At 38.4% G+C, this 26662-nt stretch overlaps 1 protein-coding gene across 7 annotated transcripts in view; it reads right to left on the bottom strand.

Moving 5' to 3' along the window:
- LOC129770824 (cell adhesion molecule Dscam2) overlaps window positions 1–26662 on the bottom strand; it is a 388958-nt gene that overhangs the window by 4166 nt on the left and 358130 nt on the right. For 5 of the 7 annotated variants that reach the window (XM_055773919.1, XM_055773923.1, XM_055773921.1 and 2 more), the window contains exons 18-19: window positions 19899–19977; window positions 19669–19833 (exon numbers count right to left, since the gene is read on the bottom strand). In XM_055773919.1, the coding sequence (XP_055629894.1) occupies window positions 19669–19833; window positions 19899–19977 (244 nt within the window). The remainder of the gene's footprint in view (window positions 1–19668; window positions 19834–19898; window positions 19978–26662) is intronic. The other 2 variants (XM_055773924.1, XM_055773925.1) reach the window with 1 other exon arrangement.

The raw sequence follows: 26662 nt of genomic DNA, 5'->3' as shown, positions 1-26662 counted from the left end.
CAACATCGTTGCTGGGCGAGCTGGACGGGGAGGGATCGAATGCCTTTCTCAAGGCAATGGGGTGGAGGAGTAATATGATGGATAAAGTAAAGTTTTCCAAGGGCTTTTTTGAAGATTAGAGACGAATGAACTGAAGCAGTTTAAAGTCTCAAGCAAAGAAGGACGGCAAACTTTCACTAACGTTCTGTATTCAAATGAATGAATATAGCTTGTTCTTCTTTGTTTTGCGTCGTCACATGTCTTCGTTTTGGATTGATCTGTGGACGCGACCAGATTACTCACTCGTTAATGTCTCTGGCAATGATTGTAATCATTGCATCAAACTGACGCCATTTCATTAAGGTTCTGAGCTACACAATTGTGTGGGGAATCATCAAGCTAAGCTAATCTAGACTGGCAATATTACCAGAAAGGGCTTCTGTTGAGAAGAGCGCAAAAAGGAGATAAGTGTGTGTATATTTAGTTGCTTCAAGCCTTCGATATATGGATATTTGTATGCGTACGTGCGTGCTTCATAACCCGTACGTAAAAATAGTGCATCTTCGCTACGCTGAAACCCCAATTGTATCTCCTCCCGTGTGCATTGGCCCTGTAACGATGCAACAATCGCCTAATTTTTTATGCTACGATTGGCGATAGTTTTGTGTTGTAAATTATGCAATCATAATAGAGAGAGAGGTTCGAACAGTCGTCGCGTACAGATGTGTTTTTGCTAGCTCCATTTATTTCGTTTGTGTTTTTGTTTCGGCTGCATATCGCGCTGTTCTGGAACTGGAGTTTTGTGTTGTGAATAGTAATAAATATTGATTATATCGTGAAGAATAGCTATCGAACAAAGTGATACATAGAAAAGCTTCGATAGAATAGGATTTTTTTTCCTACATTGACGCCATATTTTGTCGCATTCCGCGCTTATGTCAATGTATTGGTGAGGAAATTTCCGTTCACCATACATTCGATCAGGATTCCGTGCCTCTCTGCCTTCATGTTTCGTCGGTCGTCAGTGTATGTATGGTTATATTCTCTGAGCGTGATAATATCTCTGAGAGTTGAATGTGTAAGGTTCGGTTCGAGTGCAGTAATACAAGTGATACATGTTTATGGCATTAAAAAAAAGCATTTAGCTTTCGGAGAATTTTTATTTCTGCTTCAAGCGACAGCTGTTTGTAGCCTTGTGTGCGTGACATATTCGACGCCTGCTGATATAGCATCGAGATGCAATTCTACACTCGTGAAATTATTTGGTGAGATCGTTCTATATTATCAAATTAAATGTTCGCTGAGATGATTGTGCATTGAGGTTTGTGCCTATGGGTGAAGAGAAAACTAGAGCAATGTTACTCTCACAGGTTTACCCTTTTATAAATAAAAATTATATTGAAATTTAACAAACCAATTCTTTTTACACAGCAATCAACGAGACGATATTCGGATGTCTGGAGTACGTTTGTAACATTAAGTAATAATTGTAGTTGTTAGTTATTAGTTATTAGTTATTAGTTATTAGTTATTAGTTATTAGTTATTAGTTATTAGTTATTAGTTATTAGTTATTAGTTATTAGTTATTAGTTATTAGTTATTAGTTATTAGTTATTAGTTATTAGTTATTAGTTATTAGTTATTAGTTATTAGTTATTAGTTATTAGTTATTAGTTATTAGTTATTAGTTATTAGTTATTAGTTATTAGTTATTAGTTATTAGTTATTAGTTATTAGTTATTAGTTATTAGTTATTAGTTATTAGTTATTAGTTATTAGTTATTAGTTATTAGTTATTAGTTATTAGTTATTAGTTATTAGTTATTAGTTATTAGTTATTAGTTATTAGTTATTAGTTATTAGTTATTAGTTATTAGTTATTAGTTATTAGTTATTAGTTATTAGTTATTAGTTATTAGTTATTAGTTATTAGTTATTAGTTATTAGTTATTAGTTATTAGTTATTAGTTATTAGTTATTAGCTATTAGTTAGTTACACCAAAAACAATCCAGCTAAGTTTCCTCTATTCTTTTTCATATGTATACAATTCATTCGGCTGACTTTTTGCTAACGTATCAGGTGATGTACGCGAATGTACATGTACGGACACGTTCACTAACACCAATGCGATGCCATTTGTGAACCGATATAAGTTCACAGTGGGCCAGACGCTGATGTTTTGCGGCAAAATATCAGCTGGCGATTAGTTTTTTTCTTCTGTTTAATTATTGTATGGTCAATGGTCAAAGGATTTATATATTTATTTAGCAAGCAAAAAAAAGGAGTTCTATCGGTTACCTTCTCAGGTTTCCCACTATAAAATCTCCGCCAACGCGATTGTCTTCGATGAAAAGTACATACTAGAATACTAGAATATTAACCCTTTGCGGTCGTTTATCTGCTCTCAGCCACCATAGCAAGGAATCATACTAAATACTTTATTCAACGATGTAATAGTTTACATTTTTTCTAAACAAATTTTAATGCCTAGTGAACTTTTTCACGAATGTATAAGAAGTTTCTAGGAATAATAGGTAACGGTACTCGGTATGAGCAAAATATTATTAGCGTGGAAATATAAGAGAATCTCTTCCAATGGAAACTAATTCCGACCACAAAGGGTTATTATAATATATTATATAAAATGTATCAATTTTACAGGCTTTCTATCCCAGGATACATAAAGATAATCTCTGCCGCGTGTTGTAACACATTAGATTTTAGGGTTTTTGTTTTGTCGAGAGGTCAATTGTTCGCATTTACATAATCACATCACTTACCGCAGTGAATCCTGATTTTTCTTAACCATTCCCACTAACAACTATCCCTTCCACGATAAACGCTAGGGAACCACGCTATAGAGGCGACCCTTCTGGCCTTCGGGCGGCGAATATCATACTAACATTCCTTCCCTTCCCCTGTTGACTGTAAGGACGTGGCCGGCGTCGTTATTGACCACTTAAAGCTCGAATCACCGAAAATTGCACAACGAGAATGATTTGCTAGTCCCAAGCGTCATTCTGAGTGTTCTTTGTGCAATTTGGTTGGTTCAGGTCAATCACGGAGAGCAACTACGAATTGTACAGTCTACCCAAGCTCAAGCTCAAATTATGCAGTCATCATAATAAATATAAACAAGGAGGGGAGATAGCGGGAGGGAAATATTTACGCTAGGGTATTAGTAATGAATCTCTGCTGAGGCAAATATTCAGCCTTTTTCAAGCAGTTAACATTGTTTGGTTTCTGTCATCAATGCATTGAACTGACGCTATGGTGAAGCAATTGTTAAGGTTGTGCACCAAAAAAATATTTGGAGAATACCAAGTTATTCAATAAGTTATATTAAGTTATTAATTTATTTGGGCTCGCGTGCCAGTCGCAAAACTGCTTTCAACTGGGGTTGCATTTGCGCTAATCTTGATCATAAAGAAGCAGTGCAACTCTTTCCGGGGTTGTTGAGATTAGCAGATAGAGTATATTTAGTTTATTTAATCATCAAAAAAGAAAATGCCGTTCTGGAATTTTGTATGTGATTTGGTTTTGCTTGCCAATAACAAAACTTTCTCCACTAAGGATGACAGCTGCGCTTATCTCGAGCATGTATTGTTCTGCGAGCACAAGAATGAATCATCAAGCAATTATCGTCAAATGATTCTACAATAAAATAAACATTTCAGGACGACCAAAACGGTAGAATTGTTATTTTAAAAATTTCGTAGCATTATAAAATAATATCCGCAGTTATAAACAAGCGACTTGAATTAAACCACAGTGTCGTTCTACCTCAACAATGCGATCGTGTCTTGAACACAACCTCCTATAATTTTTTTTTCTGCAAAAAATGGTTTCAAATTTAAGTATTGCCCATCACTAGTCACAACTTTTTCCAATCTTTCTGACAATTCGCGGAAATAATCGGCCGGTTTGTCGGCTAACCACGAATCGATTCAATTTTCGATTTCATCAAAATTGGAGAAGTGCTGGTCAACCAGGCCATGTTGCATCGATCGAAAAAGGTAGTAATCGGACGGAGCAATGTCTGGAGTAAACGGCGAGTGGGATAGGATCTCTCATTTCAGCGGTTCCGAGTATGTTTTGACCGGTTTCGAGACATGCGGCCGAGCATTGTCGTGCTGCAATATAACTTTTTATTGTCTTTGCTCGAATTGTGGCCGTTTTTCCTTCTGTGCACGGCTCAAATTGTCGGTCCCCCGTAATGGTTTCATTCGGTTTTAGCAGTTCATACTACACCACACCCAGCTGGTCCCACCAAATAGACAGCATAACCTTCTGGTCGTGGATATTCGCGGGGCCGTCGATGTTGATGCATGGCCGGGGTATCCATAAGTTGCCCGACGTTCAGGATTGTCGTAATGGACCCACTTTTCATCGCCAGTAACGATTCAATGCAAAAAACATTTTCTTTTATGCCGTTGGAGCAGTTGTTCGCACGTGAAAAAACGGCGTTCGACGTCTCGTGGCTTCAAATCATACGGCACCCAATGTCTTATCTTTCGAATCATTCCCATTGCTTTTAAACTATCGGATATGGTTTGCTGAGCAACTCCAAGTGTATCTGCAAGTTCTTGTTGCTTTTGTGACGGATCTTGATCGAGTAAAGTCTCCGATTCTTCATCTTCAAACTTTTTTGGCGGTCCGGAACGTTCTTCGTCTTCCAAGTCAAAATTACCACTTTTAAACCGTGCAAACCACGTCTGACACGTTCGCTCAGTTGGAGCATGGTCACCATAGTTATGCCATCTGTTGTAAAACCGAAGAAACCTACCGGTACACCTAATATATCATGTGCAGACAGATTGAACCATGTGTCAATCAGTTGTGTATTGAATTTAAACAATTTTCAAGCGTCAAATTCAGACTATCATAACTTTTTTCTCGAAGCTACTAGTACCTACTAGTAGCTACTAGTAAATGTACTTGAACCCACTTGTGCAGATACACATTTTTGTTAGGCGTCGTGCACAAATTACGTAACGCTAAAAATCCGGATTCTGGACCCCCTCCTCCCATACGTAACGTGATTTCCTATCTCTAATACACAGTAAGTAACGCAACCTCGACCCCCCTCCTTCGCCCCTTCTTCTCGCGTTACGTTATTTGTGCACCTAGCCTTAGATTAAAAAATGAATTTGGTTCACTCTGACTGAACGGATTTGTGAAAAATGCTGGTCTTCAGTGATCGCAAAATGTAGGGGAAATCAGGGTAAAACCGACACCCCCTGATTTTTCCAGTTAGAAGCAATTTCTTGCAAATTTTCGATGTTCCCTACCTGTCATATCTTACGTTTCGAGTCACCCTACAGCTGCAGAAATCGCTTTGCTGTTATAACAAACAAGAAAATAGAACCGGTCAGTAAACAGGAGTTAGGCCGTGTAAAATCTCGCTAATGGAATTCAAGTGTTTTTGTCGGAAAATTTTGGAAAAAGCGCTACTTCTGTAAGCCTAAGTCATCTTAGATCATTGTTCAATGTATTTTGTGAGACGGTAGGTGGTTTTGTTGCTAATCGATGCTCGAAAACATTGTTTTGCAATCTCGAGTCTGTTCGGGGTAACACCGACACCTTAGGTCAGGGTAAAATCGACACCAAGGTTTGTGTTCCATCGACAGGAAAAATGTGTCCTTATGCCGCATTTTATATTTGGAAGACAAAACGACAGAGCTGGACTGATAAACGAAATCCGAACATGCATTCCGCAAACCTAAGACTACATCAGTGGAGAGAGCTGCGGGGTTCAATTGCAGTTGAATTTGCTTGCTTTTTTACTATTCAAAGACTGAGCAATCCAATTACATACCATTTGCAAATATCCACCCTCTCCCCTCTTGAAGCGTTCAAATAGTATATAGACAGCCTCTTGATACTTAAAAATTATTGCAACAAGTTTACATTTGTTTCTCTAAAGGTGTCGGTTTAACCCGACAGGGTGTCGATCTCACCCGCGCTCCCATTTATTTCACCTGAAAACATCAATTTTTGTATTCATTTAAAATTCGAGTACTACTCAAAAAATGATCATCATATACTGTAGAATAGTTGAAGAGAAGTACTGTAACCATTTGAAGTCGAAGAAACACTGGAGGTTCTTGAAATATGTGGAAATCCTTAGAGTGTCGGTTTTACCCTGATTTCCTCTACTATTCCAGAGTGCAATTTAGACTGCAGCGATGACAATGAATTCAAATTTTACGATTCTATGAAGGAATACTGCCTGAGATGATTGGAAATGGGAAGCATATGCTTTGCAATGTAAGCCGGGCAATCATATTCATGCCTGTAATAGATGGCAGAGACTATTATGCTGAACGCAACCATATATTTATGCAGTTTAAGCCTCACACCCCTCCTCGCCATAATTTTCGTAACAGAATGATACACTTTGGCTCACAACTGTTAACTGATTGAAAAATATTTCAAAATTATTCAGTCACAGTGAACCAAGCCTTAAAAAGTGCTTCATTGGTTCAGTCAGAGTGGACCATGTACGTATAGGAAGCCAAATAGCCAAAAAAAATGGGCATGAGACTTGTTTTTTTTTTTGCAATTATCATACGTCACAGTATTTTTCAGAGAGTAGCTAACGATTCTGAAAACAATACTGAATAAAAAATTTGAAGGCTTCGAAAATTGCAGAGTACTGAACTTCATGTTCGTTTTCTCGTAAAATAAAAATGTCAAATGGTCCAGTCTGACTTAACACCGACCAAAGATAAATGGAAAAATTGAATCTACAAGCAATTCTACATGAAAAACTATACCAAATTTTAAAAGTGTTATCCTAAAACTAACCATTCTCGAGATAAAAGCATCTTTATACAATCGACAAAAAATTATAGGAACAGAGTGCGTAGTCGGAAATTTTAAGTGATTTTTGGCATGTTCTAACTTCGTGGAAAATGAACGCTTATCGATAGGATGTGCATCATTTTGAAGCTACAACTTTCAGGTATTACAATAATTTACGTACATATTTTTATCTTGGGGTTTTTTAGGTGTAATGGGCAACAATAGCGGAAAGAAATGAAAAATCGATTTTTCTCTGTTCTTTCAAAGATTTTCTGGACTAATACAATTTTTTACTAACCAACTTAACAGCAAATCCAATCAACCTTATCAACCAGCTTTCATTTGATCCCTAGAAAGTTCCTGTAGGACCTTCCTATACAGAGATATTTCAATTTGAATGAAAAATTACCCCTTCGTTTTTGGTAATGAATTATTCAATAAACAACCCGCAAATCGAAAGGCAGTTTTGAAAACTTCAATAAATTCAGCACAAGAATAATTTTTGACTTTGACGAAAAAATAATTATTCAAATTTTTTGCATCGATTTCAAAAAAGTTCCAAAAACAGGATTTTTATAGTGCTATAAAAAATCAACTGTAATTCTGCAAAAATCGCAGTAAGTTCTAATGTTTGCAGGCAAATTTTCAGCCTAGTGTATTCTCTAAACATCTGTGAACGTTTTATATTGATACATTCAGCCGTTTTTTCCAGCCGGTTATTCAAAGTTTGGAGTAAATTAGAGGAGCATTTAATCGCAAGTCGAACCAGAAGTACAATATCCTATGCGACTCTCAGAACGAACAATTCGTTACTTTCGTAACGAATAGGCATGCATGTAAGCACGAGGATTGTAAAGAATGATGATACTTACACGTTTACATACGTATTTCCACTCCTCACCCGCAAACTCATAAAGGCGAAAGTTACGAATCGTTCATTCTGAAAGTCGCATAGGATTTCTCTAATTTAAAGCCTGTCCACGTTAAATTTCGGACAATTTTCTTTCAGTGTAGTTTATGAAATATTTCACAAATCGATGAAATATTTCACTTACATGACAGCTGAAACCCTCCTCTTTATTTCGATGTGCAACATGTTTACATTCTTCTTCAGTTTGGTAAAATGGCGTCGAATCAAGTGGTAGTACGCAAACGCATTTTGCACGAACGGCAGCAAAGTCCAGCACTGTCTGTACGCGATCTCGCCAAAAAGCTAAAACTACCGATGAGTAGTGTGTTTAGTGTGTGCAAATCGTTTGAACAGCGCTTAACTGTGGATCGGAAGGTTGGAAGCGAAACAAATCGAAAAGTATGCTCCCGACAGATGGACCGAAAGGTGGTTGCCATTATTGAGAAACATCCCAACCTTTCAGTTAGAAATGTGGCTCGAAAGGTTGGAAAGTCAATATCATATGTACAAAAAGTGAAGCAGAAGCATGGACTGAAGGCGTACAAAGTGAAAAAGGTGCCCAATCGTGATGATAAGCAAAATTTCACTGCAAAAAGCCGTGCTAAGGTGCTCTACACCCAGTTTTTGCAAAAATGTTCATGCACCACAATGGACAATGGAACTTATGTTCTCGAAGACTTAAAACAGCTCCCGGGTCTCGCTTTTTATACTGCAATGCCAAGGAATGCCGTAGCCGAGTGTTTCCGGACCAAGAAGCAGTCTAAATTCCCCAAAAAGTACTTGGTTTGGCTGGTCATATGTAGCTGTGGCCGAAAATCCAAATCGTTCGCCTCTACCGGCACTATCAACAAAGATGTCTACGAGAAGGGATCTTATTAGTCTCCAGAAGCGGTTGCTACCATTCATAAGAAGCCACGACTCTCCAGCGTTGTTTTGACCAGATTTGGCCTCTTGTCACTATGCAAAATCCATCCCGGAATGGTATAACGCATATGAAGTCAAATATGTGCCAAAAACAGCAAATCCACCGAACTGTCCAGAAATTCGCCCAGTGGGAAAGTACTGGGCTCTAATAAAGCGAAAACTATTCGAAACTAAGAGGAAAGCGAATGTCATTAATGATTTCAAGGGCAGATGTTCCCAAGAGAGTTCGTGAATTTTACAGACAACGTAATTAACATCGAAGTAAACTTTCCTTGTTTTAGATATAAGTCTATTTTACTGAAATAATCAATCGTTTTTGTTGTAGGGTAAATGATCTTGGTTTGTCTGAGTTGGGGCGTTTTTACGCAACTAGTAAATGCAAATCGAGTTTTCTTCATGAAAATCACATATAATCGATACGAGTTTGGGTTTGTTGAAAAGCACCAAGTTGCTGATACTACCATAAGCCTTTGAAACTATTCGAATTTTTATGTTTTTTAATGATTTTCCTCATAGATGAATTATGACCATGGTTTGACCACCTCTGATCATGGTTTGGCTAAAAAATGATCATGGTTTATCCGGCTTTAGAAATCACCATTTTTGAATGAAAACACTCGAATTCTCAAGTAGATGATACATTTATCATTGCTTGAGTTAACTGTAATCATATTGATCCATTCATTCATAATTTAGCCTTTCTTCAGAATATTGCATTTTCTTGGGCATTTTAAAAGTGTTCTCCTCAACACACTCAACATAGAGAAACTTTAATTCTGCTATCCGCGAAGGACACAATAAACAAACTGCAGCGCGCCAAGCGGTTGCCATAAAAATTATGTGAACAAAACAACATTATTGAATTGGACAACTCATGATCAGAATTGCGTTCATCAAAATGCGTTAATTTAATGGTTTAGATATATAAATGTAATACAAATGGTGTGCAAAAATGATGTTTACAATATTTGTAAGTGTTATAATCCAGCAAAGGTTTGAATACGTGCGAAATAATCATCTGGTGATCAATTAAAAGTTAGCTCGAATTAGGGGCGCATTGACACCAATAGATGATGTATTTTTTAATCCTTTAAAACATGTGATTCCGTAAAAATATACTATAAAACTACTGTAAATCGTGAAAAAGGCAATTTTGTTCATATTTATGTTTTGAAACAATCGAATGCCTGAAGTGACAAAGGTTTACTGAATTAGAGCATCCAAAAAAGTGGACAAACCATGATCATATTTTCGACTCGACAAACCAAAATCATTTACCTTATTACGTGAATTTTTGTTTTACTGGCATCATCTTGGTGGTTGATCCTTCTTCGTATATTCCCAACCGTGTTTGTTTTCCTGACTACATCAATTCCTCTGTACATTTTGATCTGTTCATGAAGGAGAAAATCCATGGAATTCCAGATTATCATCGATCGGGGATCGTTCCTACGATCTTCAATGTAAAGTATGGGCGTATCAATTGTGATAATATGTACTTTACTGATGGGTCCTCTATGAATGAGTCCACAGGATTAGGAGTGTTCAACGAATTTTTTAGCACCTCCCACAGTCTTCAGAATCCTTGCTCAGTATATATTGCTGAATTGGCAGCGATACACTGGGCGCTGGACAGCGTCGCCTCACGACCTGTTGAACACTATTACATTGTAACGGATAGTCTTAGCTCTGTCGAAGCTATCCGTTCAGTGAGGCCGGAAAAGCACTCGCCGTACTTCCTTGAGAGAATACGAGAAATTTTGAGTGCTTTATCCAGACGCTGTTATGTCATTAGCTTTGTCTGGGTCTCTTCTCATTGTTAAATTCCGGGTAATGAGAGGGCTCAGGTGCTCCCGTGGCCGAGTGGTTAGCGTCATAACTAACTTGCCGGGTGTTCGGGTTCGATTCCCGTTCTGGTCGGGGGAATTTTTCGTCAAAGAAATTTCCTCCGACTTGCACTGTGATCACGCGTATTCTAGAGCTTGCCACTCAGAATGCATTCAAGGCGTGTTATTTGGCATAGAAATCTCAACTAAGTACTAATAAAAATGACGCAAGTGATACTACGTTGAGACGGCGAAGTTCCTCTAGGAACGTTAGTGCCATTGAAGAAGAAGAAGAAGAAGAGAGGGCTGACTCATTAGCAAAGGTAGGTGCGATTGAAGGCGACATTTATCAGCGTCAAATCGCCTTCAATGAATTTTATTCTTTAGTTCGTAAAAATACCATCGCTAACTGGCAACGCAAATGGAACGAAGATGAATTGGGCCGGTGGTTTCACTCGATCATCCCTAAGGTTAGCCTCAAACCGTGGTTCAAAAGTCTGGATTTGAGTCGGGATTTTATTCGCACCGTCTCCCGACTCATGTCCAATCACTGTTCGCTACTCTTTCGTTTCAATCTTGCCAGCAACAATCTCTGCGTCTGTGGTCAAGGTTATCACGACATCGAGCATGTTGTTTGGTCGTGCGAGGTGTATCTTGTCGCCAGATCGAATTTAGAAAACTCCCTTCGGGTCCGAGGAAGACAGTCCAATGTGCCGGTGAGAGATGTGTTGGCTCGGTTAGACCTTGATTACATGACCCAAATATATGTTTTCCTTAGAGCTATCGATCTTCGTGTGTGATTGTACTTATGTCCTTGTACCCTCCTTTTCATCCAATGCGAGCGATTGGCCCCCTTGGTATAAACAGTAAAATAAGTTGAAATGTAAATATACAATAGATATATGAATAGATTTAAGAATTGAGTGTGATCATCAACATTGTAACAGTTCCCTTATATCCCTTCCCTTTCCTGAAAGAATATGTCGCCCTCTAAACTCGAGTAAACTGCGAGTAATCGGTTTTTCACCTTACTAACCATAGTGTTAGGGAAATTGTATATGTATAGTTTTAAAAAATATATTTAAGAATTCGGCTCCTTTAAACTAATGTAACTGAGCCTGTAAAAAGAACGATTTATAAACAAAACAAAAAATCATCTTGGTGTCCGAAATTTAACGTGGACAGACTTTATAATGATAACTTCAACTATAAAAAAATATTGAGGTAGAAAAATTACCGTTCCTATAGAATAAGCAGGCTTCATGTAAGTTATGAATCACAGAATTCAACAAGATCCGGACACTGTTTTATTCATGAGTTGAATTCCGGACACTTTTACTTTTAATTTTTGCAATTTTTGCAATGCGAGAATAAAGGATGTGTCACATCAAATTGCATCACGGAAAAAACGCTGTAGAAATTCGCCCAGTAGACCAATCCTTTTGAAAATTTTAGACAGTAAAATAAAAACTATTAAACAACTTTTGGCATTTTCTTTTTATTCATACTTCGAGCCCAAGCCCGTATGCTCGCACCTTCCTCTTTACTCCGTCCATAAGGTTCTGTACAACGTCAGGTTGTAGTTTTTTTTGAACAGAAATCCATTTTCTCTTGAAGTCCGCCTCCGATTTGACAATTTTTGGGTTCTTCCGGAGGGCCTGCTTCATAATCGCCCAATATTTCTCTATTGGGCGAAGCTCCGGAGCGTTGGGCGGGTTCATTTCCTTTGGCACGAAGGTGACCCCGTTGGCTTCGTACCACGCCAACACGTCATTTGAATAGTGGCACGAAGCGAGATCCGGCCAGAAGATGGTCGGGCCCTCGTGCTGCTTAAATAGTGGTAGTAAGCGCTTCTGTAGGCACTCCTTAAGATAAACCTGCCCGTTTACCGTGCCAGTCATCACGAAGGGGGCGCTCCGCTTTCCGCAAGAGCAGATCGCTTGCCACACCATGTACTTTTTGGCAAACTTGGATAGTTTCTGCTTGCGAATCTCCTCCGGAACGCTGAATTTGTCCTCTGCGGAGAAGAACAACAGGCCCGGCAGCTGACGAAAGTCCGTTTTGACGTAGGTTTCGTCGTCCATTACCAGGCAATGCGGCTTCGTCAGCATTTCGGTGCACAGCTTCCGGGCTCGCGTCTTCCCCACCATGTTTTGCCTTTCGTCGCGGTTAGGAGCCTTCTGAACCTTGTATGTACGCAGGCCCTCCCGCTGCTTGGTCCGCTGGACGAATGAACTTGACAAATTCAGCTTATTGGCGACATCCCGGACCGAACTTCTCGGATCACGTCTAAACTGCTTAACTACGCGCTTGTGATCTTTTTCACTGACGGAGCATCCATTTTTGCCGTTCTTCACCTTCCGGTCGATGGTTAGGTTCTCGAAGTATCGTTTTAGTACTCTGCTGACCGTGGATTGGACGATTCCCTGCATCTCACCGATGTCCCGATGTGACAACTCCGGATTCTCGGAATGAGTGCACAAGATTAATTCACGACGCTCTTTTTCGTTCGACGACATTTTTCCAAATTTATGAAAAATTTACAGTGAAGCATGGCCAACGTGATCTATACACTCTTATCTGAATATAAGCGAAAGCTGAAGATATAATTCCTAAAAATTAAATTTCTACAGCGTTATTTCCGTGATGCAATTTGATGTGACACACCCTTTAAGGTCGTAATCGCTTCGTGTCCGGTCCGGACTACATGGAGGCTGCATCAGAACATCCCAATCAAGCTCTCGGAATTGTGTGGCCTTGCGTTGTCCTGATGGAACACAACATCTTTTCTGTTGACCAATTATGAACGTTTCTGATCAATCGCTAGCTTCAAACGGTCCATTTGTTGACAGTAGAGATCTGAATTTAGTGTATTGCAGCAAAAATTAAAAAAATTAAAATTTAGAACCACAAATTCAAATACAAAATTAAAGTTTTTTACTGTTACAGTATCGGCACCATGAAAACACCTCACAATTCAAGCGGCATCGCTTGCATTTTCGCATTTATAAAAGAAAAAGTGTAAAATGTACTGAATTATTTTTTTGTTGACTTCCATTGTTAACACCCTGTAACTCAAAACTGAATGAAACAAACGAAAAACAGCAAAAGATTTTTTCTAGTGTGAAATGTCACGTATACAACGAGCCCAAACTTGAAATTGTATTATCGATATTACGCGAGATGTTGATCACTGAAACCAGCTACCGAGAAATTAATGGATTGCTTTTTCCCAACCTAATATATCCGGAATCTTTCTAAATGTGATGTGTTTGATGAAAAAATACTTTTGTTACGTGACATCAACTGGCTCTTTGCTTTTTGAACATTAATGGTAAATTTAATTAATTTAGGTTCCGTTTCAAAACATACAGGGTGTTCAATAGGTTAGAATACACTTTAAAAATGTGTTGAAGAATTGCATTTTCATTTTTCAACACAACACGTCTCTTGGTACCGGCGGATGGTGGTATCGATGAAATTCCGCTTCACCCCGTAGGACCGCCGGAATATGTCATCGGGTCGCTCCGCCCTCGCATACAACATACGTACTCCTCCATCGTGCGCGATTAACAAACAACAAATGCCAGCAAGTCAACACCGTGTGCGTCGGTTAGCCTTTATATGAAGCTAAAACCAATACTAGTACACAGAGTGCACATGGTGCGCACCTTAGCCTCAGAGCGACGCGTGTGGTTTTAGATAAAGAAGTGTACATACAAATGCACACACAAACCTCGATGGTCAAAGTCAGCGTCAACGTTAAAATCCTCGTCAACACACAAACATAAACGCACTTGCACAGTTACGTGCACATGCACAGACTGATGCAAACACACACAGTTAGTTAAAAGTTTCTGAAAGCAAAACCAAAAGCGTTCCCCCGTTAGTGAGCGCCGCTCGATGAGCTAGGCTGGTGCGAGCCATTGATAACAAGCGCTTAGAACCACCTTTTGGAGGTCGGTTCAGGATCAAACCGATTTTTTCCAAATAACGGCATACCGTGTATTAAAGTAGATCCAATTTATATTGCTTATTTTGATGAACAGACCATGAGCAGTTAGAATTGCTTTGTTTTGTAGTTTTCCGCAATCCGAGACAAGATTGAACTCATTTTCCATACTGGTAAAAAATTTGTCTTCTCTATTTTTGGCAGAGATCGAAATGCTCGCCGATTTGAGACGAAAAACATCCATTTTCACCCACAGGAAAAAAAGCTGAGAATATAGGAGGCGAGAGAATGTTATACGCTCACTTCGATTCTCGCGAGAAACGCAAAGCCGATTTTTATTTTTCGGTGAGTTATGATTGCCGAAAAATGGTTTCGTTTTCAGTGACTCCTTGATGCCGATAATGCTTTTTCACTTCTTCAGTACAGCTGAAAACATGCGGCAAAAATTGGTTTCATCGTGAAGTGAACATGAGATGGATTAAAATTTGTACAATTCAGACGCTGTCCAAATGCAGATCGTTTGGACGCTGCTCTAACAGACTAATTTTGGTAAAGTTAGCTTTGATTTTTCGCTCCATATTTTCAGTACCAAATGAGAGACGAAAAAGCATTCTCGTTGAACTTCCGAGATAGAGATTTTCCACATCTCTTTCTCTCTGAAAAAGAATTTTCGGTGAAAAGGAAGAGACGAAAATATCAACAATACACGGTTCATCGAAAACTAGATTGATTGACTAAATATTTATCGCACAGCCGAGCGAGAATTTCGATCTCTGATTTTTGGAGAAATGAAAACGCAAAATGGCGCTTAAACGCAAGAATGAAGAGAGCAAGAAAAAAGTCATATATTATCAAATTGTCAGCGTTGTATCATTTTTCATTTAACACTACTGAATATTCGGTAGAAAGCATCGTATCTGAGATACAAAGGAGAGGGGGGATTGTTGGTTCAGGACAAACGATCAACTTAGGGCCACCTTCTCCTATAGGTTGAACCTTTGGAAGAAGAAATGGGGGAATCTCAGAAGAGAGTGAGAAGTATCCAGGACAATAAATAACATAAAATATAATTTGATACAATACCGTGAAATACATAAAGGGTGTGTCACATCAAATTGCATCACGGAAAAAACGCTGTAGAAATTAAATTTTTAGGAACTATATCTTCAGCTTTCGCTTATAATCAGATAAGAGTGTATAGATCACGTTGGCCATGCTTCACTGTCAATTTTTCGTAAATTTGGAAAAATGTCGTCGAACGAAAAAGAGCGTCGTGAAATAATCCTGCGCACTCATTTCGAGAATCCGGAGTTGTCACATCGGGACATCGGTAAGATGCTGGGAATCGTCCAATCCATGGTCAGCAGAGTACTAAAACGATACTTCGAGAACCTAACCATCGACCGGAAGGTGAAGAACGGCAAAAATGGATGCTCCGTCAGTGAAAAAGATCACAAGCGCGTAGTTAAGCAGTTTAGACGTGATCCGAGAAGTTCGGTCCGGGATGTCGCCAATAAGCTGAATTTGTCAAGTTCATTCGTCCAGCGGACCAAGCAGCGGGAGGGCCTGCGTACATACAAGGTTCAGAAGGCTCCTAACCGCGACGAAAGGCAAAAAATGGTGGGGAAGACGTGAGCCCGGAAGCTGTGCACCGAAATGCTGACGAAGCCGCATTGCCTGGTAATGGACGACGAAACCTACGTCAAAGCGGACTTTCGTCAGCTACCGGGCCTGTTGTTCTTCTCCGCATAGGACAAATTCAGCGTTCCGGAGGAGATTCGCAAGCAGAAACTATCCAAGTTTGCCAAAAAGTACATGGTGTGGCAAGCGATCTGCTCTTGCGGAAAGCGGAGCGCCCCCTTCGTGATGACCGGCACGGTAAACGGGCAGGTTTACCTTAAGGAGTGCCTACAGAAGCGCTTACTACCACTATTGAAGCAGCACGACGGCCCGACCATCTTCTGGCCGGATCTCGCTTCGTGCCACTATTCAAAGGACGTGTTGGAGTGGTACGAAGCCAACGGGGTCACCTTCGTGCCAAAGGAAATGAACCCGCCCAACGCGCCGGAGCTTCGCCCAATAGAGAAATGTTGGGCGATTATGAAGCAGGCCCTCCGGAAGAACCCAAAAGTTGTCAAATCGGAGGCGGACTTCAAGAGAAAATGGATTTCTGTTCAAAAAAAACTACAACCTGACGTTGTACAGAACCTTATGGACGGGGTAAAGAGGAAGGTGCGAGCATACGGGCTTGGGCTCGAAGTATGAATAAAAAGAAAATGCCAAAAGTTGTTTAATAGTTTTTATTTTACTTTTTTCCGTGATGCAATTTGATGTGACACACCCTTTATTCAATACACTTTATTGATTTTGTGATGTGAGAACGCTTCGTGGATCCTGTTTTTTTCTTTCAGAGCATGTTGTCACGTTACTCAATGGATGCCAGCATTTGCATGGTTCATGCGAGTTTTTGTAAAAAAAAACTGGATATACTGAAATCTGCGTTCATCGTTTGTTGACGAATAATAGAACAAAGTTCATTTGTATGTTTTAAAACAGAACTGAAAATACAAAATGAATAGCCAAGAGTCGAAAATCGAAAAAAGTATTTTTTTTTCTGTATTATAGTGACTTTTAACACTTTTGGCTGGTTCGTCATTTTACTCCCATTTCGGAAAAATGTCGGGAGTGAGAATTATACTCGCGACCTTTAGCGTGAGAGGTACCTATGGAAATTACCACTACGCCAGATCGCCTCTACTGCAAAAAGTCAGGTGTTGCCTGGTCACAAAAGTATTGGACTGGTAAAAAGCGAATCCAACTATAAAATATTCTCCAACTGATGATTCTTGTAACAATTTTCTTAATTTTACTTTGGCATCGTTTTCTTTTCGGAAGTCGTGTAACTTATACTTGAAAACGAGATCAAACCTGATTTTAGTGCGTCAAAACGTCACACGTCACGCTGGCAATGAGTCATAACGTAAAAAGTTAAGCCACAAGAGAATATGGAATTATTGGGAATTAGGAGTTAGACGGAAAATAAGAAACAAACAGTAAGAAAATTTCTAGAAAATTTTATTAAAGTTTTCGAGGTTTAAATTTGGTTAACTTTCCTATTTTAATTCTATTCATTTTTTCAATTTTTCGGTTGGAAAGAAAATATGTTTTTTTTTAAATTAAAAAAAATCCTATCGATTTCCGCTTGAGTAAATTAGGCGCCCAACATGGGGTCAAATGTATGAGGGACTGTGCAGGTCTTCAAAATCGCTGAGTTTGGCGCCAGATGACCAATGTCCTATGTCTTCTAGCTACAGTATCCTTCAAATTGTTACTTGCCAGACAGCCCAATTTACTCACGCGGAATCCGAAAAGTTTCAATTTCAATTGTGAAAAACCGATCTCTTCTTTCCAATCGAAAAATTGAAAAATTGAACTGAATCAAAATAATAAAGTAAACCAAATTTAAACCATTGAACCTTTAATCAATTTTTCCAAAAATTCTCTTACTATTTGTTTCCTTTTTCCGTCAAACACCTAACTCCCAATTCACAACAATTCAAAATTCTCTTGTGATGTTACACTTTACGTTATGTGTTTTCCAAACCCTGGAATTCTCCTGCTAATACAAAGTTTGTCCCTACTAATTTGTTGTTGGGTGGGGGTACACGCAAACAATCACCATGTGACGGTGATCTCAGCCTCTCACCATTCACATCGCCCAGCTGCTTGCAGCAAGACACATCGATAATTGGTGCTAAATATTTACACGTTGAGCTCCGATGTTTTCTTTCTTCGCTTTCCTTTCAACCCGCATCAAGAACATTTGCACAACATCAGTGTCGGTCACAATTTCCATACATATTTATTGTATAAATAGGAAATAGTAAAACATTCGACTAGAATGTAGTCATATTTTGTTAAATATCCGAAAATAAACCGTACATATATTTTTATTTTCTTATCGTGTAACTGCCAGTCCTAATCAGTCAAAGCTTTCCTACCAAATAGTTCAAAGTCGGCCACTAGGGACCGACGCGGCGCTCAACGTGTTAATAACACAAACAATTGAAGCCCTCTTATCAACTGTCCCGTTGTATACGGTCCAACTGTGTACATTCGAACAGTAGGAATACTCTTACGCCAAAAAGGCGGCAAAGTGTAATTTACAACATGTTATCGATGAGATAAAAATTCATAATTATAAATAATAAATCATTCATAATTGACGTAAGCCAACTGTGTGTTTTAAATTGAATTAAAATACCAAAAATCAAGAAAACCCTCCGGATCGCTTCTGACTGCTAGTATTTATTAAGTAGAGACAGATTATTCCAAAAAAATTGTTCACAGTCAAGACTATTCAGCTGAAAATAAGCAAAATGCGTTTTCCATCACTGAGCGGTGCTGGTGATTACGTCAACCATGCATATTTGGACAGTTCAGCTGAGGTGGTACATGAGCCTTAATAAAATAAACAGATGGAATGGTACAAAAATCTTTTTTTTTTGTATTTCAATAAATCATTGAGTCATAATTACGTAGAATCAGCAAAGTATACAAATTCATTCATATAACTCTGCTTAAAAACGTAATGGAGGTTGTCCAATATTAACCATTATTATTTTTAATAACTTATCTAACTCTATACCTATAAAATTTGCGTAGAAAACGATTAGTCTTGAGATAATTATTTCAAACTTTTTTTTTGCGAAAATGTAATGAGAACATTTTTCTGCACTCTTTTAAAGAATAACGATAATTTTGCATTGTGTTGGAAATAAGCGAATTTTATTGTAAATTATGCGCTATAATATGGAAAAGTTTAAAAAAGAAAAGAAAAGGATCATAACAGGAGCGACTATTTTCAGCCGATTCAGCGTGAGAATACTCTAAAATATAAATGGGAATGGAAGTAACATGGTAACATATTTAACATTCATCGAAAAAATCGGGAATTAATTGATGTTATTCTAGAAAAGTATCAACTTTTTTATAAGCAGAATATTTCTGTTTATATTATCTTTTCATCGTTCGTTTGATTTCAATGGTTTAATGGTTGAATGTTCAATAGTTTCCTAACTGTCATTTTATTGGAGAATAATTTTGTATTCATGAGAAAAACTGAAAGACTATAATAGAGAGATTTATTAGGTTGAGACCAATTGATTTTCTTCGTGCCTGCGTGAAACAGGTGGTCCATGACGTTTTCACCATGGTTTATGTAAGCAAAGTAAGTCATATTCATTAACAAAACGCGCCAATACTTACCTCGATGATGACGATAGTTGGACTGATTTGAACGCGAGGCCATGTCGTTGTCGGACTCGGAACCAAGCGTATCATATTCTGTAATCGGTATATGAAGCGTTAGTATCTTCCTTACTTCGGAATCTGTGGATCCGGGATTGTCAGATTCTATGAATTGATTTATATCTAAAAATGGTTTGCTTTGCGGAAGACAGCCAGAAAACACCAACGTTATCAAATCGCATACTCACCTATCGGCTCCGAGGTGGCTGGATCTCTCAAGCGAGATCCGCCCTTTCTCCGCACTTTCGTGTATTCGGGCTCTTTGTTCTGGACGATTTTTTGGGGAGATGCGACATTTGTTTCGTATATATTCGTGGTGGATTTGGGTTGGACGGTTTGAAGGGGCAGAATAGCAAGCGAACGGTTTTTATTAAATTTTGATGAGGTTTGCCATTTTTTGGTGTTGAGATCATTGAACGGATGTTTTATGCATCGTTCGGAAGAGCATTGAATTGAGAAGAAACAAGAAAAGAAAAAGGGACTTCTGGTAGATTATTCAACACGAGTACTTCGATGCAATAATATTTTTTGGCATTCTCTACACTAAATTGATGGATGAATGGAATGATGACTGAACTTTTCGCCAATTACTACTCTTTCGTTTTTTCTTGCTTCCAAAAGCATGAGCCAAAGACCTATGAGACAGCGGAAAGTTTCGAGCAGCAAACGCATGAGAAAGCGCTTCCGCAGGAAAAGTTTTGATGAGCAGTGACAGGTTATGAGATGACAATGGGATTTGGTCGATGGTGTGGCTGAAAATGCTTAATAAAAATATAGTGATTAAAGTGATACTTGGAATAATAAAGCATAATTGTTTTTGTGAGTACGAAATGAATTTGCAAATGATATACACATATATGAAGGAATAATTTGTTCATACAGTAAACGACACATTAGGATTAAACTCAACTCACATATTAATTTATAGGGATGATTTTGCACAGCTCTGGGAGATTTGCAGAGTTTCGTTCAATTCTATGTTGATCTGCATTGAAATAAGACTTTTCTATGTATGATAAATGTAAATGTTCGCATCATGACCCAACTTATTGTAAGTTTTCAATTGTATTCAAATATTCATCTTTTGTTTTATTTTTCTTTACTGTTACTACGTTTCGAAATGAATTATCAGGCCTATTTAAAAATCAAATCACAAATGGTCGTGAGTTGTATGATATAGGTATGTTGAAAACTGGATAATATTGACGAATTTCATGCCAACTCGTGTAAGGAGTTGGCAGCACCATCAGCACCAGCAGTGAAACTTTGTGGGTGTAAAAACATGAGACTTGGAAGCATACTTGAAATCCTTAAAAAACAATGTTCTTGACATGTTTCTAAAATGAAAAAAGTTAGCAGATTATGGAAATCGCGATAAATTGTACATAAAATTGTTACGAATTAAATATTAATAGTAATTTTTCAAAGAAAAACATGAAAAAGTTGTTGTTGGAAAAACTTTTTCCCCGTAAAAGTGCCCATCTTACGATGTATGGGGGACTTGTTGGAAATTGTCAGACCTATTTATATTCATTTTTTTCAGAATCTTTAAAACTCATGTTTTCGCGAAAAATTAATTTTAATTTTTGAAATATTTTTTTTAAATGTTAGATATTTTTTTTAGGAAAAATTAAATAATGTTCTACTTTTTATTCTTTAATTAAAATTTTGTAGATCTTAAAGTTTTGAAAAAAAATCGAAAAAAAACTCGAAAATTCAAAAAAAATATCTCACACTAAATTTGATTGTTGACCCTTTTCAAAAAGTAGTCTAATTTTTATTGAATATTTTGAATACTGTTCCATTCAGTTGTGAGTTACGGGGTGTTAACCAGGGCTCTGCATAGTCATAGTCAACTGAGGATAGTCAGCTGACTATCTGACTGGCTATATCTGTATTCAGTTAATAATGACTTTTGGCTTCTTCACACAGTTTCTCCGCCAAAACGACTAAACAGTCAGTCGGGCGTTTAGTCGCTATCTCACTCTACCGACTCGACTATATCATTTCATTCTTCCCATTCAGAGTGCTCATTGCATTTTGAAGTGACTTCCCCCAAAACGAATTCGTTCCTCTCTTTCTCTCTCCCATGTACTAGTGCATGCATCGATGTTTGAGTTCAACGTGGTTTGACATACGCTACAGGTTAGCTAGATTCTTTTGTGTCGTACACGAAAATTGCTCACAAGTATAAAATAGCGTGTAGTGTGTGTGCGCTATTTTGCACGCTATTTATTAATACTAACGCGAGGACCTTTATAGCATACTTGATAAAAGTCTAAATTTGTTGGTTTGAGTTCACGATGGGTAGACAATAAGCCGTCCATTGATTGGGTAACTTCTTTTTTGCATCAGAAATGTTTTCGTTCCTCTTTATATGGACGTAAAAATAAGATTGCGTACGCGGGTGTAAAATAAGTGTCAGGGGGAAATGTAAGTGTGGATTGCAGTCAGTTGAATGAAGAGGCAGATTTGTATTCATTGGTCGTGTCAGTGAAAATAATCACTGACTGGAGTAGTTCACCAGTCATCATCGCTAGTTAACGCTAATCAATTCATTTTCTTGTCAAGTCTGTTTTTGTTGTGGACGACTGCCGAAGCAGTTCTAGTCGAAGCGAAGCTACTGAGAGTTGAGAAACGACCAGAATTGGCCAAAAGAAGAGGAGTTGTGTTCCATCAGTTAACAAGTTTGGTTAGTTTTTGCTTAGATACGCTCCTAAAGACTTCTCGGAACCGGTCATGTTATCAGTTTCATCGGCAGAATATCATACAAAATTCTGCTTGTATGATATTCCTGCAAAGCAGGAGTGTTAGTATAGTGCTCACTATCCGGCCGGATATTGGACATTAAAAAATATATTTCTTATTAACTTAAGATAAATCATAATACAATAGGCATATAAACATAACTCACATGTAAATAAGTGATGACTGACATATCAGAAATGTTATTATGTTATTCACGTGTTATAATTTTACTATATATTAGATATAGTATAGTATAAAATAAACTAGTATAGTATAAAAGTACTCAAAATTAATCAGTTTTGAAATATGATGAATGAATAATGAATTTCCAGCAGAACACCGAAGTAAATCCCTGATCTCATCAATGTGAGTTCGGTGTTCTTTATGCGGTCTCGTCTTTGTACAGATACTGTTTCGATGCAGCAACATGCAGAATTACCTCGAATATATCAAGGCCCAACCCACTACTCCATCAAGTCCAATAGTTGTTAGGTAATCATATTAGTGAACCGGTCATAATAATTTCGATTTGTAGTGAATTAAGTGTACCCCCTGTCAGATTATCATTCCTGAAGACAGTTCTACTTTTTTATAAACTAGCTGACCCGGCAAATTTCGTCCCGCCCAAAATTTGTTTTCTGTTATCAATACCTTCGAACATTCGCGTTTTCTTACTAAGCAAAAGTTCGAGAGTTCAATCGCAGAACTGTTCGTTGATTGATCTTCTAATCGACCCCGTTGAATTTACCTTTTACTAAAGCAATCCTAGTACTCCTACCAAAACCCATCATTATAATATCAGATTATTTTCAGACACAATTCTCATTCAAGATCTTCCAACGATTTGCAAATAACATGTTTCTCAGTTACATGGAATAAATGTTTGATACAGAAAATATGAGAGAATAAAGACAGACCCCTCTCCTCTTCTCCCCTTAGAGAGGGGGAGGAGTGTCTATTAACCATAGAAACGTTTCGTGTCACCTAAAATCTTCACATGCCAAATTTGGCTCCGTTTGGTTGATTAGTTTTCGAGTTATGCAGAAATTTGTTTTTCATGCTTCCCTATGGCCAAACGCTCAATTCAGACCTGTACTGCCAACAACTGGACCGCTTGAAGGTAGCACTCATGGAGAAGAGCCATCTTTGATAAACAGAGGCCGCATTGTCTTCCATAAGTCCTAGAGAATAGTTGACGGGACGATGCTGTATACTTTATACGTCAGTGAGCCGGATTTCGTTCTTACCAAGTAAGCAAGCAACCGAACAAGATGTTGATTTAGAGTTTGGAGATCACAATTTGAGCTTGGAGATTGTACGACTTTGTTCTGATGATGTACTAAGAATGCATGCTGATTGATGGGGTAACATACGTGATAATTGATTTCGAGCAGTTTCTTGAACAAAAACTTTACCAAACCACGGTAGACACAATTAAGTTCGCGTTCATGGATAATTTTTCTTTGAAATTCAATAATTGGTAAAGTATTTGTATCAATAGAGCGGAAACCAAAGTTCAACAAACCATAGAACACGACGAAGTTGCCAGAGAGGTTGAAACTACAAGTGTGCAACTTCTGATGGCAGAAATCACAAGGTAAGCGCGCAGTTATAGCAGAATAGAAGATGATACTTTTTCTTGAAGGTGCAACGAAAAGTCTTTCTTTTGTTTGGTTAACCATTTTTGTATGTTATTCCATCCCCAAGTATGAGTCATTTTTTCTGTATAGATTCTATGCGAACAATGCTTTATGTATGTGTCTATTTCGTGAAGTAGGGAATAATTGGCAATACGTACAGTGACTCAAACTCGTAGTCGTATCACACCATACAAATCTTTTCCCACTACTTTTTAAAGTCGAAAAAAAGCTTTTGAAACATTCCATTGAGATAATGATCATTTTATAGCTTTAGCCTTCAGCTTTTGGAATATTTCACGAACCAATTTTTATCTTGGTGTGTGTAAGTTAGGATGCCGATGAATGTATGGGAAAAATCGACTCTAAAATTTGCAATTTTAAGACATTTGGCATCAACAATTTTTTTTTGATAACCTCGATTTTCGGTGATCTTTTGCCAAAGGTATATTATCGTGCAAATCAACATTTCGCAGCAAGTTCAGAATGAAAAATCGAGATAACTATTTTTATTGGTACCCAAAACCATACATTTCGTTTCGTATTCCGAAAAAAACTAAATCCTAGAGTGTCGATTTTTGACAAATTTTGACGTAGGACTACGTCTAACCGGAAGATATAGGGGGTGAAATGGAAATCTAGGCACTGAACAAGTAGGAAAAAATGCAAGATTTGGAACGCTTATAACTCGAGCATTTCTCAATAGATCGCAAAGGTTTTTGCATCAATTGATAGGAAATATATCTACGCATCTATCATAACGAATAACATTTCATTTTTCTTGAGATGAATAATTGAATAATTGTGAAATATCAAGCATTGTCCAAATCCACTATGTGCCCATTTTTGATTGGTCCATTTTGTGCTCCTCAAATCGTACCGACCAAAACGGGCAACCAGAGCAGCAGCGAAATAGAATGAAGCACGATTGGAAAGGAAAAAGAAAAAAATGAACGAAACATTGGTCGCAGTCTCACACATGCGTAATTCTCGAGCCAGCCAGTCAGCTTAAAAATCCCCGCTCCGCTGCCGTAACGATCATTCTCATTCAAACCGTACAGCACATCGGTTCGCATCACAACACATCAACAAACCAACCCAAGCAGCCATGTCTGGACATGGTAAAGGAGGAAAAGTGAAGGGAAAGGCAAAATCCCGCTCGAACCGTGTTGATCTGGAGTTCCCCGCAAGGGTAGCTAGGCCGAGCGCGTTAGTACCAGTGCACCAGTCCACCTAGCCGGCGTTATATAGTTTCGGCCACCGAAGTGATCGAGTTAGCTGGCAAAGCTGCTCGCGATGATAAGAAAACCCGCATTCGGAACAGAACACATTCGGTTCGGTGGACATCAAGACAACAGGCAGTTGCAGCGAGTGGCGAGTGGCAAACGCAATCGCAAAACGGCATCAGGTAGCAGAAGAAAGAAGTTTGTTCTTTATACAAACTGCTTTGGTGGCAAATCCAGGCGGCATCAAAGGCGTTCGAAATGGTTTTTTTCAAAACCACGAGTACTAAGTTTTCTAAATTGGAACCATTCCATAGAACAAGGCGCTTTTCAGGGCCATTAAACCTTCCAAAAAAGAGTTTAGGAAATACAGTTCAATGCTTTCTAAAACATTATCCAATATAATAATAAAACACAAATAGATTTTTTCATAATTTGTTTGCCAGGATCTGATGAGTATGTGAATTTGGCAGTTGTTCTGAGCTTATTGATTTTCACCAATTCTTAAATTGCTTCTAGATTGCAAGTACAGTAATTTACACTTATCTCGACATTTAGCTAATTGGACGGACCTGTAATGCGACATATTTAGTTGGACATTTTTGTAAACATAGAGTTCGGGGTCCAAATTATGACCCCACATTGAAAGTCGACACTGTACCACTGTCATCGCAAATGTTCAATTACAGGTTAAAATCGCCTCCAAAGCGACACTGAGTGGCGCTTCGGCACGTCGCATTGATTGTAATTTACTGTACAACATGTTACAAAGCTGGATGGGAAGAAATTTTCCAACTGTGAAAGCTGTGGCGAGTGGCAACAAATCGCTAAACAGGAAGGTTTAGCCGAACAAGATGGGGATATCGAGTGATAACAAAACAATAAACTCTTTAGATTGAAGATAATTTTGTGATCCTGAAAAGGACCCTTTTTAGCCTGCATGTGAATCCAACGAGCGAACAAATCGTAATGAATGTATTTTTTTGCCATCGCTCCCTTTTAACGCTCATTCGTTCGTCTCGTTGGACTCGCCCCTCTGGCTGAGTCTGCCGATTTGTCTCTATCCTGTGAGTGTGTACCGCTAGAGTATAAAACACGCGGACCCCAAAAAAATATCTTATTTTCTTTCAAACCGTAAACCCGTGTGGTTCTACGGCATCGGCATCGTGGACGTAACAAAGGAGGACAAGTTAAGGGAAAGGCAAAGTCTCACTCGAACCGTGCAGGTCTCCAGTTCCCTGTTGGTCGCATTCACTGATTGCTCCGCAAGGGTAACTAGGCCGAACGGATTGGTGCCGGAGCACCAGTATACCTAACAGCGATTATAGAGTTTCGGCCGTCGGA

The sequence above is a fragment of the Toxorhynchites rutilus genome, chromosome 2 (genome assembly GCF_029784135.1).
Source record: "Toxorhynchites rutilus septentrionalis strain SRP chromosome 2, ASM2978413v1, whole genome shotgun sequence".
NCBI lineage: Eukaryota > Metazoa > Arthropoda > Insecta > Diptera > Culicidae > Toxorhynchites > Toxorhynchites rutilus.
Note: the sequence above shows the minus strand (reverse complement) of the source record. Positions and strands in the feature narration are given on the sequence as shown.